The 18551-nt window shown below is 38.0% G+C and overlaps 1 protein-coding gene across 9 annotated transcripts in view; it reads left to right on the top strand.

Annotated features, from left to right (window-relative positions):
* Grik1 (glutamate ionotropic receptor kainate type subunit 1) overlaps positions 1-18551 on the top strand; it is a 379604-nt gene that overhangs the window by 321824 nt on the left and 39229 nt on the right. For 4 of the 9 annotated variants that reach the window (XM_027929135.3, XM_027929137.3, XM_027929138.3 and 1 more), the window contains 5 exons: positions 3993-4100; positions 6495-6539; positions 12018-12131; positions 14225-14428; positions 15065-15288. In XM_027929135.3, the coding sequence (XP_027784936.1) occupies positions 3993-4100; positions 6495-6539; positions 12018-12131; positions 14225-14428; positions 15065-15288 (695 nt within the window). The remainder of the gene's footprint in view (positions 1-3992; positions 4101-6494; positions 6540-12017; positions 12132-14224; positions 14429-15064; positions 15289-18551) is intronic. The other 5 variants (XM_027929136.3, XM_027929139.3, XM_027929143.1 and 2 more) reach the window with 2 other exon arrangements.

Genomic DNA, 18551 nt, shown 5'->3' on the forward strand with positions numbered 1-18551 from the left:
CCTAATGTGGTAGAGATTTCTACTGATCCAAAGACAGACAAATTTCTCTTGGCAATCAGGCACTTGCTGTAATCCTAATATAGCAGCTTATTTTTGCAGCTTTGATTTAACCCATCAATCCACAAAGCCGGCTTTGGCTTACAAAATAAGAAGGGGGTAACCAGAGTCCAAAGACTAAAATTGGGATTTGATGGGGTGGGAAAAGATACAGGGAGGCTCCTAAATATGCACAAGAGGACACTCCCTGCTTGCATATGCGTCACTGATGGTTTTTATCTTACCACAGAGACTTGCTTCCCTTGTCTCAGCCAGTGTAATCACAGGTGCTACCGCTGACCATAAAAACATGTCATCTCATTTCTAAAGCTAATGGTAGTGTTCAATGTGATAGGCTCCCCTTGGAAATGAACTCTAGGGACTAAGTCCTAGGATCCAAAAAGGCAAATCTCTCTGTGTGCTATGGCACTTGGACAGCTTCCATCCAGTTCACCATCTAGACTGCTTGGATGAGAATATTATAGCATTTTCTTGTCTATGTCTCATTTCCTGACATTAATTTAACTTCCAGGATTGTATTTATGTTGTGATATCTATTGTATCCAAATGATAACCAGAAAATGTACTAGTAAATATTGTTGGTTATTGACATTCAGGTTGACTTCTTCAATTCTAAACTCTGCCCATTCTGGCTGCAGAATAATTCTACTGCAAGATAGTGGAACAGGGAGATGAAGAGTTGTGCCTGTTCCTCTGTTCATATGTGGGCGTATGAATTTGGTTCTATAAATTTTATTCTATGAGAACCACCTGCTAACACCCTGATTATCCTCTTGACCATCTCCAATTTATCCTCCCTAATTCTGCTAAAGTGTTCTCTCTATAATGCACATCTGAGCATGACACTTCTATGCTTAAAACACTCCAGTGATTCCCACATGTCTACAGAGCAATGTCCAAGCAAACGAGAATGATTCATAACACCTTTATGTTATGAATCCCTCCCGGGCTCATTTCTCGCCATCCCTTACCCTGCATTGTAGACCGGCAAACTTAAAGTTTAGTCTTCATTTTATACTTTTACCCAGGCTAGGAATCTTCGCTTGGCCAACATCACATCCTTTGAGAGCCCAGGTATCCTTGCCCACAGGAATCTTTTGCTGTTTTTTTTTTTCTTTCCCTGTAGCTGAAATAAGTGCTTTTTCTTCTTGTTCCTTTCTTCAATACTCTTTGCAAGTCTTCTTCCTCACACTCCTGGCCTTCTGTTATAATTTGTTAATGTGCTTGTTCTTACTAACTGATAAACTGCTAGTTGCTGTATTCTCAGCAAAGCCCCTCACACAGAGAAGATGCTCAATACATAAATATCTTCCAAATGAATTAATAGTGATGGGAGAGAAAAATCAATCTAACTCTTTTTTCCCCAACCAGAGAGCAGTATGTTTTACCTGAGAATATGAGGATGGCAATGCAGATCACAGGTGCTCAACAAAGGATTGCCAATTTTACATTAAATATCTTTGTGGGAACTCCTTTACTTTTTTGGAATTACCATCTTATTCACTTTAATATAACATTCCTCTGTGGCATGAAGAAGAGAAAAACAACTCAGTCAAGGTCACACAACCTCATCATGGCTTTAAGACTAAACTTGGTTTCGTGATTCCAAGTCGTGGGCATTTGCACCATTTTTAGATGGAATTATAAATCAAGAAATTGTAAATTGAGAGAGAGAGAGAGAGAGAGAGAGAGAGAGAGAGAGAGAGAGCTCAAAGAAGATAGAAAAATAAAATTTGCTAATTGGTATAATTTTGTTTTGAAACAAATCAGAAAATTCTGGAGAGGTAAGTAAGGCAAAATTTTGAAAGACCTCTATCTTATATGACATTCTTCAGAGAAACAAATCACTAGAATATATAAATACATATAAAAAGATCTGTTAAAAGAAATTGGCTGACACAATCATGGAGGCTGAGAAGTCCGAGAATCTGCCATGGGCAAGCTGGAGACACAGGAGAACTGGTGATGTAGTTTCAGTTCAAGGCTGAAAGCTGGAGAACCAGGAACCCAGTAAGATGAATTCCAGTTTGAAAGCAGACTGATGTTCTAGCTCCAACAGCCAGGCAGAGGATGATTCTTCTGTTGTCTTGTTCTACCTAGGACCTCACTGCATTGGGGGGTGCCCACCCACATTGGGGGAAATATGCTTTATTCAGTCTACTAATTCAAACACTAATCTCTTCTGCAAATACCCTCACAGACACACCAAGAAATAATATTTAACTAAATATCTAGGGATCCTATGACCCTGTTAAGTTCCCATAAAATTAATCATCACAACCTCCAATGGAAAGTCAAGGTTCAGACTGATTTGCAGGTGTCATGAATCCATAATATAGTTTATATACTGGGGAAGTTAGCATGAATATGAAAATTGCATTTTGGGACAATGAATCTGACAGTGATTTGCATAATGAAATACAGTAGAGACCAATATAGAGCAGATACATGAGTCTTCACACGTAGGTAATATCCAAACTCTAGAGTTATGAAAGTATAGAGAAGCAAGTTAGTGGTAAAAAAAATAATAATTCTTAAAATTTTAAATGTTTTAATTGTATTATTTGTTGTATTAAGTTCCATTTAATTCTCGCAAAATCTTTGCCTGGATTGAACATTGAAGTTCAAGATAAACTGGATTCAGGTTAAGTGACTTAACTGGAGTCATGATCCCTAGATTCAAACCCATAGTTGTGTACACAACTTGTGTTCTTTCCACATACCACCTACCTCTCTTGGCCAAATGAGTAAATACATTCAGTAAGTGCATATGATGTAAACAACTGAAAATATAAGTATAATTCTTTAGGACCTCTACATTTTACAACTGTCTGATGAATTTCATGAAGTTAAAAGGGAGAAAAACAAATGTATATTTACTTTATCCCCATTTATAAGCAAAACTCAAATAACTAGGATCCCAAAAATGACCAAATGAGCTCAAAGAGCCACTATTTTTTATTGACTGAAACCACCAAAAATTTACAACATGAGTTCTATGAAGGGTATACAACTGTGATTTTTAATTCCTAACATGATGTTGATCCATGCGGTTGGTAGAATAGGTTCTCCCTTAAAGGATACCCAAGTCTTAATCCCTGTATTCCCTTACACACAAAAGATTCTGCATATATGATTAAATTAAGGATTTGAGATGAGTGGATTATCTTGGATTATATCCACAAGCTCTAAATGCAATCACAGGTGTCCTTAGAGAAGCAGAGGGGGGTTTCATACAAACAGAAGAGTGGGAGGCAATGAATTCACAGAGGCGGAACTTGGAGTAATGTGACTACAAGGCAGGGCTGGCAGCCACCAAAGGCAGGAAAAGACAAGGACCAGTATCCCCTAGAGACTCCAGAGAGGCCACAGCTCTGATGACATGGATTTCACCCAGAACTGTGAAAGAATAAATTTCTGTGGTTTTAATCCACCAAGTCTGTGAAAATCTGTCGCATAGGAAACTACAATGCCCAAATTACATTAGACAGCCATTTAGATCACAAACACCCTGCACGTACAATAATGCATGTTGGTCTATGTCTTTTTCACAGAGAAACAGGAGGAGGCACTTTCCCTTGGCAGTAGCTGGAAGGGGGCTTGAATTGACCTTGGAAAATGAAATATCATGATCTCCAAGTCTTTTCTTACTCCACCTGCAGACTGTGATGCAGTAATTTTTTTTTCATGCTGCCCATTTTGGTTGCCACCCTTACAGGTTTGACTGGTGTTAGCATGTTAGGAATGACAAAATAAGTGAGTGCCAATAAAATGGTGACACTTTCTGGTTTTTGTCACTGGGCCAATGCCGTAACTTGCAACAGTGTAACAAAGATGAATGACTGGATGCTGCAGTGAACTTGAGGCCTTGCAGTTTGTTTGGTCCTAAGATCACTCTATGTTAAGTGGTAACGCCACATGCCTTTTGTCTACAGGCTCGGTGGGATGGATTGACTGGACGAATCACTTTCAATAAGACCGATGGCCTACGGAAGGATTTTGATCTGGACATCATTAGTCTCAAAGAGGAAGGAACTGAAAAGGTAATCTTCTCCATTAACAAATAAATAAATTGATGAATTAAATAAATTAATGACTAAAGAGCACTGCACAAGCATTTTTGATACATTGTGCAGATGAGAGGGGGAATGAAAGGTACTTCTCTGAATAATCTGCAGATAGACATTGATATACTTATGCATCATACATGTGCTGTTAATAGCAATGCTAGTCAATGTTTATCAGTGCTTGGTTTATATAGCAAGTATGCATACTTACTATGTATTACTCTATGGGTAGGTGTGACTTGGCCCATTTCTCAAAGGTTTTTAGAGATTGTTTCTAGACTTAGGAAGTCAGAAGCTGTCAATGAGTTATCATGGAATGGCATCCAAGGGTTTCTCAGACATTTATTTTAACTGCATTCTATTTTAAGATTGGTGACAGAGGATTGGAATAAAATAGAAGATGCTTACTGATGCAAATTAACTTTCCATTCTTAACTTTAGGACAAATGCTAAAAAGAATTAATTTTAATGTTGGATTCTTACTTTAAAGGTTATTTTAGTTGTAACTGTCAATCCCAAAGTTTAAAGCTTTATTGTAGTTAGTATGTAGGGTAACAAAAATGTAAACTATTTAGTTATTAATGATGAAAAAATTCCAGCTAGTAATTGTCACTCCCTCTCCCCCCACTGCCCCACAACACACACACACACACACACACACACACACACACACACACACACCTGTAATCCCAGCTATTCAGAATGTTAGGCAGGAGGACCTCAAGTTTTAGATCAGCCTAGTCAAGTGAGACCTTATCTTGTGGGGAAATAATTTGGCTACTCAGTATATTTTATTATATCAACTATATCAACTTATTCATATTGCGTGTATCAATGACTAGAAATTGAAATTAACATGTAAATTTTGAAGATTTTTCCCTTTAGGATCATAAGGAAAAAAATTTTGAACACCACAAAAATCATCTGAGCATCAAAATTCTATAACATTTTTATGGTCATGAACAAGATGGTGTGCTTAGTATAAGAGTGTCCTTGAAAGCAATAGATTGATTACTTAGTTTTAAATAGTCGGGTTAATTTTTTTTTTATTGAGGTGTTTTCATTTCTACTTTATTGCTGTTGTTAACTGAGGTACCTTTTTTTTCTTTATTTTTTGCAGGTCCTAACAACCTTTCCCCCACACAACTAGCATTAATTGGTTAAATGCAGTAGAAGCTTACCACTGATGTTGAAGTATTTGAGGAAAATAATTAGTTTCCAGTTTTGAGAGTACATATCTACATGCACATTCCCCACGTCAAAAATGCTGCCGTCTCCCTCTTTCTGCCTTCTGCTTCATGCTGATCTGCTCCTCTGCTAGTTTAATAGCATGGGGCATTCACCCAGCCTCCACAACGACGTGTGGGATTCAGGCTGGAGGAAGCAAAAGAAAGGAATACTCCCTTTGATCTAAAAACCTATAATTTTTTTTTTTAAAGAAAATGTCTGCTTCTCTAGGCACGCCCCCTTTTCTCCCCTTCTTTCTTCTAAATGTTCAGCACTAAGGGAGGAAGAAAAGCTGTTCAGGAAACATCTTTTGGGCTCAGCTGGGTGATGAAGTAGATGGAGCTATTGTTATGCCTTCGCAGCTATCTAGACTCTGCAATATTATGCACATTCTATTGGTGTTTTTCCATCACAGGCAAAATGGAATTAGATGAAAGTATTTCTGTTTGTTTCTTATCTCATCATTGTTTGCAATAACTTTTCTTTCTTCAGGTGACATGGGCTCAATTCCTGCAAAGTCTGATTGGGCCTTAAGGCAATGGGGGAAGCCAACATATCTCTCTCAGGAGCCGGGAGAGGACATGTCCAATCTTCCCATGTCAGCCTCTCTCAGGGTCCACAAGGAAAATTATTAGAAAAAGCCCATTTCTCACTTATACTCAAGTTTCTGCTGTTTGGAAACCCATAGCCAAAGAATGAATCTCAAAGTATGCTCTCTTGTGTAGCTTAGGAATAGTGTGTGTGTGTGTGTGTGTGTGTGTGTGTGTGTGTGTACATGTGTGACCCACTAATTTAATTACAAATACCTTCAGCAAATCTTTTTTAAACAAGGGAGATACTTTAACGCTGCAGCATAGATAACTGTGTATATTTTAAAAAGTGCTTTGTCTTTTTTTTTTTTTTTTTTGCATGTGAAAGGAAAAGTAAAAATTGAGTCTTACCACACAGTAACTTCTGGAAAACCCAAGTTTTGATTCCTCTCATTACTGTACCCATTATCAGGCTTAATATTGAATTAAGATGCAAAATTCCAAACGACAGGTGGAGAATGTGAACACTTAACATTTGTACGCCAAGTTCCTTTTGGGTTCTATGCTCCATTTTAATTCAGTGCTATTTTTATTTTTTCCTCTGTAAACCAAGGCTGCTGGCGAAGTGTCTAAGCACTTGTTTAAAGTGTGGAAGAAGGTTTGTACTCTGATAAAAACTGCAGGAAACCTGGGGTGGGATGGGGAACACCCATGGAAAAACCTGCACCCTCCACTTGTGCCAGACTAGTAGCTTTCCATTGCAGTTTAGAGGTGATATTCTATATAAAGGGAGAAGGGGGTGATTGAATATATTCTTGCCCAACATTATTCATAAGTTAAGACTGACTTGTGATGGATTAAATAATGAAGGGCTAAATAACTTTCCCTAGATTATTTCTGTTCCTCCCAGGCAGGATTTGCAGCTGTTAGGATAGAAAACAGGTAGCTTCAACTGAAGCAAACATTGGCCCATTTATATTACTTCTCATATCACTAAATATTTCCCCTAAAGGGAATAAAAACAACAATAGATTAGATCCATCTGACTGATTAGATAGCCTCCATCCTCAGAAGGCTGGGACATCTCCTTGAATGTCACCACCACAAAATATGAGCCATTTTCAGAAATTCCTCATTCGTAGAACAAGCTTTGTTTTGCAAGATATCTATGTCATGGCATATTGTCTTGCAATTTATTTTAGAACTAGTTTCCAGAGGACAAAAGCATTATAAACTTTGGAAAGGAAATGAGATTATCTTATAAATAATAATACCTACTACTTCATAGTTTATGGTACAGTATCATGCTGCCAGTGAATGTGCTTAGATTTATATAAGCAAATGTTAGCCATTAAAAACATTCAGAATGGAAAAACATCCCGGGGCTAGGCAAGCATTGCACTGTCTTTCCTTCTTTCTTCTCCCTTCCACCTGTTCCCTTAAAACTACTTGCTGAAAATCTGTTGACTGATGGATGGATCTTAAATTACTTCAAGTTATTCAACTTAAACAGTTTGTCAGGTTCACTTTCATCTTTCAAATTATCAGCTGAGTCACAGAAAGCATAAGCAGTTTCTCCCTGTAGCCAAAAACTTTTCTCTCTCCTGTTAGCATTCAGCAGATAGTATTCAGCTTGAAAGTTTCCCCCTTTTAAGTTTTAAAAAGCATGCATTTAATGACCTTGTTCTAATCTTCAATGAACCAGACTACTAAAGGCATAGAGAAGTTGAACTAGTTTCCTCATTGCTAGTGAACAGATGACCCTAACTGACACCCAGAAAGCAACTGATTACACTAATCCAACTGGAGACTCCAGGCACTTATGCAATGTTGAATTAATCCACACCAAGTACCCTAGGGAATGGAATCCAAGCTCTGCAATTGTACACAGGGGAGAGGGAATGTCCTCTTTTTGCCACTAAACTGCAATATCCATACCACATCCCAGGGATGTAACCTCTTGACCTTGCTCGTCCACACCCATAGTAGTCTTCATCCTTCCCAATGCCCCCTCATTGCCCACCCCATCAGCTGTCTATGCTGTGGTGTGCTGTTTTGTGTTATGATTGTTTTTCAGCAATTCACAATATCCAGGACTCTAGCAGAGGGACTCATTCAGACATACTGCACTCTGCCAAGAAGACTCCATCTGAAAAGACAAGGATTTGCCGCCATCATATTTAAATTCCAAAAGCTATTCTGGCATTCCCATCTTGGAATAGTTCACCTGAAATTCTTTCCAAAGGAGGAATATGGAGTAGCTGGGCACAGTGGCACAGGCCTATGATCCTAGCCACTCAAGAGGCAGAAGAGAAAAGATCACAAGTTCAAGACCAGCTTGGGCAACTTGAGGAGACCCTGCCTCAAAAAAGAAAATAAGGGAGACTTAGGTGTAGCTCAGTGGTAGAGCCCCCATCTCAGTATTGTACCCCCCCCCCAAAAAAAGCAGATGCATTTCATGTTTGTCACTGGTAAAAACTTGATCATTTCACTCAGAAATTTTGGATCTGGCATTTATGCAAATCCCTCTCTAGGTGTAGAAAATACAGATACTAGTGACTCTGAATGCCCTTTGGTCATGCCACTTTTTTTAGAGTTTGCTAAGTGTCCTCGGAGCATTCCTTTTCAAAGCTTCCCTCAGTTGTCCAGGGTAACAAATGGCTGGGGCCTCTTGCCAGCTTGTACAGAGAGAAGGCAGAGCGAAGGCAAGCCAGACAATTCAGACTTTGAATGTGCCTCCCCACAATTTAGCCATAATTGATCCACCCTCCACTGATTCTCACTGGTACATTACTGCTGTTTGCTTTGGCTATACAGTTTGAAAATTGAGATTCCGCTTCCTGGAGGCCCTCCTCCAAGGTCATAGCACAAGACCTAGATGCCAGTATCTAGGCATCTGGGTAACTGTACTCCCCACACCCGCGCATCACGGGATCTCACATCTTCAGAGACATTCACTCACTGACCACCTGTTCATTTCAATTAGCAGGCAAAGTCAGTTGACAACTTAAGTTGAAATGACACAAGCATGCCTGCATACACGTGTGCACACACAGAGACAAACACACCCGGGCTCTCGGGTTTTGCTGATTGAAGGGTTTAAAAACAGAAGGCTGAGGTCATGCAAATTGCATATGAATAGTTTACTTCCCCAGAATAGCCTGACCTTTACTATATTTTGCAACTCTTTTCATTTACATTTAAAAGCTCTTCTGTTATACAGCTACTAGGAAAAAAATAGCTTCTCCTTTCTCTCATTTTATGGAAAATTTGCACTATTGGGACTCTGGGACTTAGTTGATTGAAAAGGCAGCAGCAATAATCTCTTACCTTCTGCACTTTTACTGGGGACGGTAAAAACAGCAAAAGCCAGATGTTAAGCTGTGACATATATTTGTCTACAATTTCAAGTTTTATTTTAGAATGGAATGAGACCAAAAACCCCTAAAGTCACCATTTTTAAATATTTCAAAAATACTTCCTTTAAACACACACACATGCAACATTAATGAAAATGAGATTAAAGAGAACATACTCTATCACTTAGCTAAGTGTTTAAAAACATGTTTTCTATCCTTCAATGGTTACTTAATTAAAAATCAGGGCCCAAGTCAAGGTTTAATCAAAATTCTACCTAGGACCCAATTTACATACAGTCTTCATGGAGTTACAAGTTCATTGCTAACAACCTAGAACAAAGCTTTGAACAAAAGCCAACAGACAAATGTATTTAGCCTGAGTTGCTTCCTAGAAGCAAGTGTCTCTGCTTCAAAAAAAGTAGGAGAAAGGGAAAAGGGTGAGAAGAAAATATCTTATTTCCTGGGTTTAAGGCTAGCTATAGAAAACTGAAAACTTTTTAATCAACGGAGGCATGTGCACATTCCAGGAGACAAGCATCACCAGAGGCCCCGGGAATACTGAATGGTTACTAAGGATGCTGGCCTACATCCAATTCTACCTCTAACACCCCCTCTTTAGATAGTGTCACAATATTTTCATGCAAAATCTGTTTCCAAGACTGCATTTACTTCTACCAATTTCTTTATTTCTCCAATAAAATAATCCTAATTAAATACAGAAGGAGGGAAAACAGTGAATTCGAAATAGTGTACATGAAAATGTGAATGTTTGATAGACTTTGAAACTTTCCTAAAACATTTCTGTCTCTAAAAAGGATACTTGCCAAGCAAATGAATTTAGGCAGTAATCAAATTTGGCCAGTAAATCAAAGTAAAGTTAGAAAAAAAGCAAAGATGGAAGGTGCCTAATATTTTCACATGTGATATGTTGTTTAATCATCAGAAATTCCCTATTATCATATTCTGCTGGTGAGGAAATTGAGGCACAGAAGGGTTAAGTAACTTTCTCCAAGGTCACATGGCTGGTTAGTTTCAAAGCTAGGATTGGGACAAAAGTCTGTCTGCAAAGCTCACTCTATTAAGCTAGCCAGCCAGTGTCGTCTTATTGTGGAATTCAAGCATAGATCCACCCTACCAGAGTATGTTCAAATGTTAGTTTTCCTATAACTGGCTCTATTTGTCATAGCTTCTTTACTTTATCATCTTCTAAATTAAAAAAAAAAATCACTATCAATTCCCTATTCTTTTATAAGGCAAGCTTAAAGAAATTCCTGGGACAGTCATTTCAATGTCCTTTATTATTAATATTTGTGCAGCTCTATGCACACACCAACACTTCCTCATATATCATCTCATTTGATCTTCTCGGTATTTATAATTAAAAAAAAAAGCTCAGAAGGGTTAGCATCAGGTCCAAGGTCACATAGCAACTACCTGTTTCTGCCTGACACTCAAACACCCTTGTATTTCATCTCAAAAGTCTCCCAGGAAATGCCTACAGGACTCAAGACAAGTAGCTCAATTCCCTAAGGCTCATATTCTGGGTTCCCTCAAAAGCTAAGCAAATCAGTATACAGGTTGAGTATCCCTCATCTGCAGTGCTTGGGACAAATAAAAATGTTTTGGGGTTATGGATTTTTATTTTGAAACATTTACATACATATAATGAGTATCTTGGAATGAGACCCAAGGCTAAAAACAAAATGTGTTTGTTTGACATACATCTTATACACATGGCCTGAAGGTAAGCATCTGCAATAGTTTTAGTGCACATGCTTGGACTAAGTGAAACACATCACATGAGGTCAGGTATGGAATTTTCCACTGGGTGGAATTTTTATCATGTCAGAGCTCCATGAGTTTGTCCTTTGAGAATATTTTAGATTTTGGACTAGGGGTGCTCAACCTGTGTTTCTATAGGACATAATAACCCAGGAGTGACTAGGCCACTGGAGAAAATCAGAAATCATTACATTTTAAAAGCAATGGGCTTCACAGAATGCCAGTGGCTGTGGTTGGTTCTATGATTGAAAGATCAATGAGCAATAAAAAGTGCATATCCTCACTTCAGGAGTTCATGGACAAGTGAACATAGAAGATAAGCAAATGGATAATAAGAGAAGACTTAGATGTTATGACAGGTGTGAGCAGAGTCCTACTGGGGTGTACACGAAATGCCTCCTGCCTAGCACTGGCTCCTTAGTGATAGGCCCAAAACTTGGTCGAATTCTCACCCACATGTTTTCTCCCATTTATCTTTTCTATTCTGGTGCCCTGTCTCCCCACAATCTACCCTGCTCCCTCCATCCCATTCTTCATGAATTTTAAAGGAACTGATGATACAGTTTTGGCAGCATAAAGTTTTTATCAATAGAACATCATCTCCAGAAGGGCAGAACTTTTTGTCGGTTCTTATATCTCTATCTTCCAATGGCACAGAGGTAGGTGCTCAACAAATGTATGTTGAAAGAAAAATCTGAGAGTTATTGAAGAATTATTAGATTTTTTTAAAGAACAATCAGCTTAATAAATTAAAAACAAACAACCACAACAAGAAGACCTCTCCCAATTCTGTCCCTAATAGTACAGATCCCTCCCATTCTGTCTACACCCTCACTCTTCCATTGTTTCGTTTTCCCACCTTTAGTAGCTTCCACTGTGATGCCTGGTGTCCCCGACCGTAAGCTTTTGTGCCCATTCCTGGTATAGAAGGGGCCTCTCAGTGTAAATGCTGACTTGGAGAGCTGGCAGCCTCTGATGTGCTGTGTCTTGTGTAGATTGGGATTTGGAACTCCAACAGTGGGCTCAACATGACAGACGGCAACAAAGACAGGTCCAACAATATCACGGATTCGCTGGCCAACCGAACCCTCATTGTCACCACCATTCTGGTAAGTCGTCTCTGTGAAATTTGGGTCATCTAATCTCATCTCCTACCCTAGACCTTGACAGAGTTTTCAGCCATCATTTATTTATTTATTTGTTTGTTTGTTTGTAGTAGTAGAGTAGATGGACAGAATGTCTTTGTCTTATTTGTTTCATTTTTATGTGGTGCTAAGGATCAAACCCAGTCTGCCTCACACATGCGAGGCAAGTGCTCTGCCACTGAACTACTGCCCCAGCCCTCAGCTATCATTTTCATGCCAGCAATTCTGTGTGCACCTGTCTGTTTTCCATCTGGGGCACTAAAAGCACGTGCTTGTATGTAGTTATACTAGGACTGAACTAGAAGCTCCAACATCTATCTGAAGAGCCCTCACCTCAATTTTTTCTGAGCCCTGCTCTGCCTCCCTGTCAATGCCACCTAACTGGTCCTTTTTTGCTCTCTGGCTGCTGATTGGTTCACTGGTTTCAAACAAGAGGAGACTCTACTAAGAGACCAGGGAAGTGGGAGGAGAAAGGTGGAGGAATTTCCTCCCCTGATCCCTTCCTACAGTCAACCAGTGGTTTTGTCAAAAAGTCTTTCCTTCCATAGCCATTGCTCCTGTACTGTCTGTCAATGACCCTGCATCCAGACTCCAGCTCTCCTGGCTGTGGGCTCCAGGAGCACTCTTCCCCTTCTCCTTGTCTCAGTTCTGTCCCTTACTGGCTTCCTGATGCAGTCTGAACCCTACCTCCTTGGCTCCCTTTCTCTGTTAACACCTCTGTAAACAGCCCCTTCATCAGTGTTCTTCACATGTCCTGCAGTCTGTTGGAACACTGCCAGCGCCCCCATTCAGTCCACCATGCCCCTGCTGGTTATTTCTTCACCTCCTTTTCCTTTTCAAGGGGTTGAGTATGAGTAGCCCTCTCTGAACTCATCACTTACTGGTATGCCTGCCTTATTTCATTCAGCCCATGAGATTGGAGCTATTTATTTTTGTACTAGTTAACTCGTAAGAAATGTTCATGCTAAGTTCATCCAAGGTTTTACTCTTCTGATCACTAATTTCCTCGCAATGGGCCTGTAGCAACATAAGGCTTTCTGTTATATTTGCATGACCTACAGGTTTATTGATAGTATAACTTTTAGAACAAAATAACTGTCATTTTAGTCAAAGAAGAATTAATAAGTTTATAGATGCATAGTAGCAAGGAAATTTCCATTATTCATAGGACAGGGGAGTTCCAAGTGAGCATATGAGCAAAGAATCACCAAATCTGAAATCTGAGTTGCTTTCAAACAAGACTATGGAACTGATGAAAAAGAAGACATGGAAATAGCCAACCAAAATATGTAAAAAGTAAGCAATAGTGAAGTTGAGATGATATGTAGAAGAGAAAACAAGAATATTTAACAGACAAGAAATTTGAAAAATGAGAGGATGTATTTGGTGATTTTGATTTCTCGATTATAAGTAGATGAGCCTCTTGGGTCAAAGTCAAGGGGAGGAGGTCATGCCAAAGAAGCCCGGATGTGACACATCAGAGGCATCTGGGCTTCCCGTCCCCTCTGAGCTTTTCCAATTTCCCAGAACCCAAATTTAAGTACAACTGTGTCTCTGTCACACCAACTCACAATAACTGCCTCACCACTGGAAGAAAAAGTTCCTATCCAAAGAGGCAGGAGAAAAAGAAAATTACAAAGTGTTCTATATTTGTAGAGGGCGTAGGGAGAACAAATTTAGCAAATACAGGAAAGTAAGTGACTGATGTCAGTGCGTTTAACTCTTAAAAATCATCTTCATAGTGGTCTCCAGGGACTGCGGAGAGGAAGGAATGCGAATGGTGGCAACTGTTAATGGATCTGGATTTGTCGGGGAGCTAGTGAAATGTTCTGAAATTAGATAATGATGATATTTGTATGACTATACAAATGTACCAAAACCTGCCGATCTCTATACTTCAAAGGGATATATTTTATGGTATATCTTATATCTCAATAAAGTTTTTCTAAAACAAGGGGAAAAAATCATCTTCAAACATTGCATATCTTCAGGATGCTTATGAAGCAATTCTTCCTTTTGTGATAATGGAGGTTTTATATTTGGTTTGTTTCCTTTAGGAAGAACCCTACGTGATGTACAGGAAATCTGACAAACCCCTGTATGGAAATGACAGATTTGAAGGATATTGCCTGGATCTGTTGAAAGAATTGTCAAACATCCTGGGTTTCCTTTACGATGTTAAACTAGTTGCCGATGGCAAATACGGAGCCCAGAATGACAAAGGAGAGTGGAATGGGATGGTTAAAGAACTCATAGATCACGTAAGCAAAAATATATCTCACATGTCTCAAAAAACACACTCTAGTAGAAAGTACAAGAAAAAAAAATGGTTGAGTCAGAAGAAATGTTTTCTTTGTTTAAATTATGAAAATGATTTTTAAAAAGGAGAAACAATCTTGATAGCAAGCCTTGCTTACTTGGAAGGGCAAGTAAGGATAAAAATTGAAGATCAAAACTTATGAGTCCATTCTTCATACCAAATAAGCTTGAGTGATTCTTAAGCTAGATAAAGAATTCGAAGATTTAGGCTCAGAGCAAAATTTCATCTTGTCAACTAATATTATGAGCAAGCTGCCCATTCCTTCCTGTTCTCACATGCCCTTTTAAAAAAATTCCTTCTACATTGTTTTCCTCCATTTAGTCCAAGAACGATGTCTATTTGTTTGTGTGTGTGCTTTATTCCTTCTGGTTTCTCTTTGCTCATAAATCCTATTTCATAAATATAACTGTAGAAATTGTCTGCTTTTATATTGAAGCCAGTTGTCCCATCACAGAAATTTTTTGCATGAGAAGCATTTGGAGTTGAGAGTAGGGATCAGGAATACCCAGAAAAAGTGTAGACATTTGCAAAGAAGTGAGACAATTAAGCTGACAAGTTTTGCATTTGCTTTTTGCAGAAGGCTGACCTGGCAGTGGCTCCTCTGACCATCACTTATGTGCGAGAGAAAGTCATTGACTTCTCTAAGCCCTTCATGACCCTGGGCATCAGCATTCTCTACCGGAAGCCCAATGGGACCAACCCGGGCGTCTTCTCCTTTCTCAATCCTCTGTCTCCAGATATTTGGATGTATGTGCTCTTAGCCTGCTTGGGAGTCAGTTGTGTACTCTTTGTAATTGCAAGGTAGGTTTGAGAAGACTGAATTCACAATAACAGGATTAGGTCAGTCTCAGATTTACCTGTATGCTTTAGAAGTAGACAAAAATTTTAAATTCTTTATGAATACTTTTAGTTTTGCTTAGTGTTCTATTCTCTCAAGGTCTCTAGATAAAAGCCATGCTTAAATGAATAATGTATAATTATTTATAAACATATTTTCAAAAGAGAGTAAAAAGACATTTCATATACTTAATATTTTTTTTAGTATTTGAAGCCATATAAAATGATTATTTATCCATTTTCCCTGAGCTTTAGTGTAATGAGAGAAAAATCTCAACTAAAATATCTAAAACGTTTCAATAAGAATAATAAAAAGTAATATCAAGACGTTTAGAATACATAAATAAGGAAAACAGAAAAAAAGCTAGAATTATAGAAACTAAGAAGCTCTAGAATGAAAGATTGCAAAATCCTTAGGAATAAAGAAAAAAAATGTTTTGAACAGTCTGTGGAATTTAATTTTTAAAACATTCAAGAGAGAAGAAGAGAATTCTAGAAATTACACCACAAGAAATATCACTTCCAGGTAAGGTGAGGAGGCATGAAATTTTTGTTACCCTAGGATGCTTTGGTTGGGTTTTATTTTTGAGATTTAACTCTATCTTTAACCATTCTGCTCTACACAATTCTTCAAAGGATTTTTTACCTCTCAGTAGATCACATATTTTATACATACCTTTGATGTTCAATTTGAAACATCTATTTTATCTTTCGGTTGGCTTAAATATTGGATATTCCTGGATAAGTCAAGTTTAAAAAAAAAATAGTTGCTCTTGTGTATCATCTGCTTGTTTTCAATCTCCTTCACCTTTCAACAAAATGCAGTGAACTTGTTCCCTAATCAATTTTTGTTTTCCCTCCAGGAATTTCTAAGAGAAATATTTCTTCATACTAGCCCTTTGTCATTGTTCACTGTCTGGTTTTGATTAATGCCAGGTAATTCTTTTCCTGGTGCAATTATAGAGAAAGCTTGGAAAAATAACCCAGCCTGGAAAAGTCTGAAAGATCTACCAGGCCGACATAGTGACACTGAATAAATGTGTGTTTCACGTAGACATTTATGCATTCGACATGAAATGAAAAGATTTGAAGCTTTCTATACCTTAAAATGTGTGTACCATTAGCAAATCTCAGATGTTGTACTTTTAAAAGAACCAAAGCTCTTTTACCATATACCTTGCCTCAGATAATATAGTAAACACTATTTATAGGGATAGTATTCTTTGATACTTTAGTACTCTACATCTGGGGTTCTCAACTGGGAAAGATTTCATAGTTGTCAATGGATCTTTTATTTTATTTACTTATCTAGGGTTCTGAGAATTGGACCCAGTGTCTCACACATGCTAGGCAAGCACTCTACCACTGAGCCACAAGCCCAGCCCCCAAACATGCTATTTCTGTTATGATAGCAGCCTCCAGATCCGATCAGTGCCATCCACTTAATATTCCTACTTGTTGACAGTACCATTTATAACACCAGCTCTTTCTCTTTCCACTTATTCTCCTGGTCTCCCTTTTCTCTTGCTCTGGTTCTTGAGGAAGTGAAGGTCTTATGTATCACATGCAAACGTCAAATAGAACAGTGGTGAAATATAAAAATGAAAAATAATTCCCTGCTGTGCACAAGTGAATTGTCATGGAAACTATCCTTTCAACACCATCTGCCCTACACTTTTAAGTCTATCCCTGCTCCTACTTTATACAACCACTAAAAACATTTCACAGGAGATTCTCCAAGCAGAATCCAGTTGAATAGGAGGTGTGCCAATTTACCATTACCTGCCAGCCTTATAGTACAAGACCATGAACTCAGTCACTCTGCTCTGAAAAGCTAAGAAGTAAAATGATTTTGGTCAGCATCTTAATGGTTTGCATTCCATGTCAGTGAAGTGGAAATGAAAAGGAGTTCATCTCATAATCATCTTCAGCCCCTGAGAGCTTTTTAAATTTATGTTGTGAAGTGTGTCCTTTTATATTCTTTTAAAGGGGACACAGAAAGCCCATCACTGCATTTAAACCAATCCTTCATTGGATAGATGCTTAAAATTCATTTGCTGAACTGAGTTAATATAATTGCAGACATCAATGGAAAAAACTAAGGGGGTAAATGTAACAATTTCAATTACTATCATTTATAACAAAAGCAAATCTCATGTTTTTGTTTTGTGGTTGACATTTTCTTTTCTTTTTACTTTTCAAAAAATATTTAACCCCAAGCAATTAAGCCTCTAGTGAAAAAACAATTTAAATAGACCCAAGTCCAGATAAAATGTCTGCTTTTATTTTATGACTTATGATTGCCTTCATAAAAATTAACTTCTTGAAAGTTTACATTTGGTAAAAAATTAAAAATAATTGAAGAAAGAGAAACCCTTGAAAGTAAATTCTAAGGTTACACTATATCCCTAACATTTATGTTACAACTTCAAATAGAGCTTTCTTCTTTAAATGATGAATGGATCTCCCTCTTTTCAATGCAGCCCAATGTCCATTCTCAGCCATAAAGAGATAGTCCTTTAATCAGAAAACTTCATGATGAGGGTCATTTTATGTCTTCCATTCAAATATAAGCTTTACATATATAAACATAAACCTGAAGTGTACTTTCACATTTCAACATCAGACTTCTTTTCTACATGCCAGTTTTCACACTGATTCTAAGCATATTTGTCCCTTTCTCTGTCCTTTTAGAGAACATCATTGCTGATTTTTTGAAAGTCATTTGGGAATAGCAGTTTCAGATTATCATTGGTGCAGGTCATATATTAGTTCTTACCCCAGAGCTTCTGCCACTGGCATGATGTCACACTAGCTATAGTTAAGCAGGCAGTAGGAATTCCAAACTGAGATATCTACATCCAGACATAGGTAGATCTACTGCAATATATATATATATATATATATATATATATATATATATATATACAACAATGCTGTCTTATAGCAGAGCTTCATGTTATCATTTAACAATCCTCAGTCCACATACTCCCTAAGTCACTCAGAATCCCAGAAAGAACCTTCAATATCTCTGCAGTGCAGGTAGAATCACATTGCTATTTAGATGGTTTCTCCTTTTGGCCAAAAAAAAACTTAATTAGTTCCTCACTTATAAGTGCAAAGTATGAAATACTGAAATAAGAGCAAATTCAGAGCAGCATTCCAAGAGATAAGCTCATGGATCATAGCAGTTCTGGGAGGAAAAAATGCTAGAATATCAGGGGGCT

Source organism: Marmota flaviventris, chromosome 8 (genome assembly GCF_047511675.1).
Source record: "Marmota flaviventris isolate mMarFla1 chromosome 8, mMarFla1.hap1, whole genome shotgun sequence".
NCBI classification, from domain to species: domain Eukaryota; kingdom Metazoa; phylum Chordata; class Mammalia; order Rodentia; family Sciuridae; genus Marmota; species Marmota flaviventris.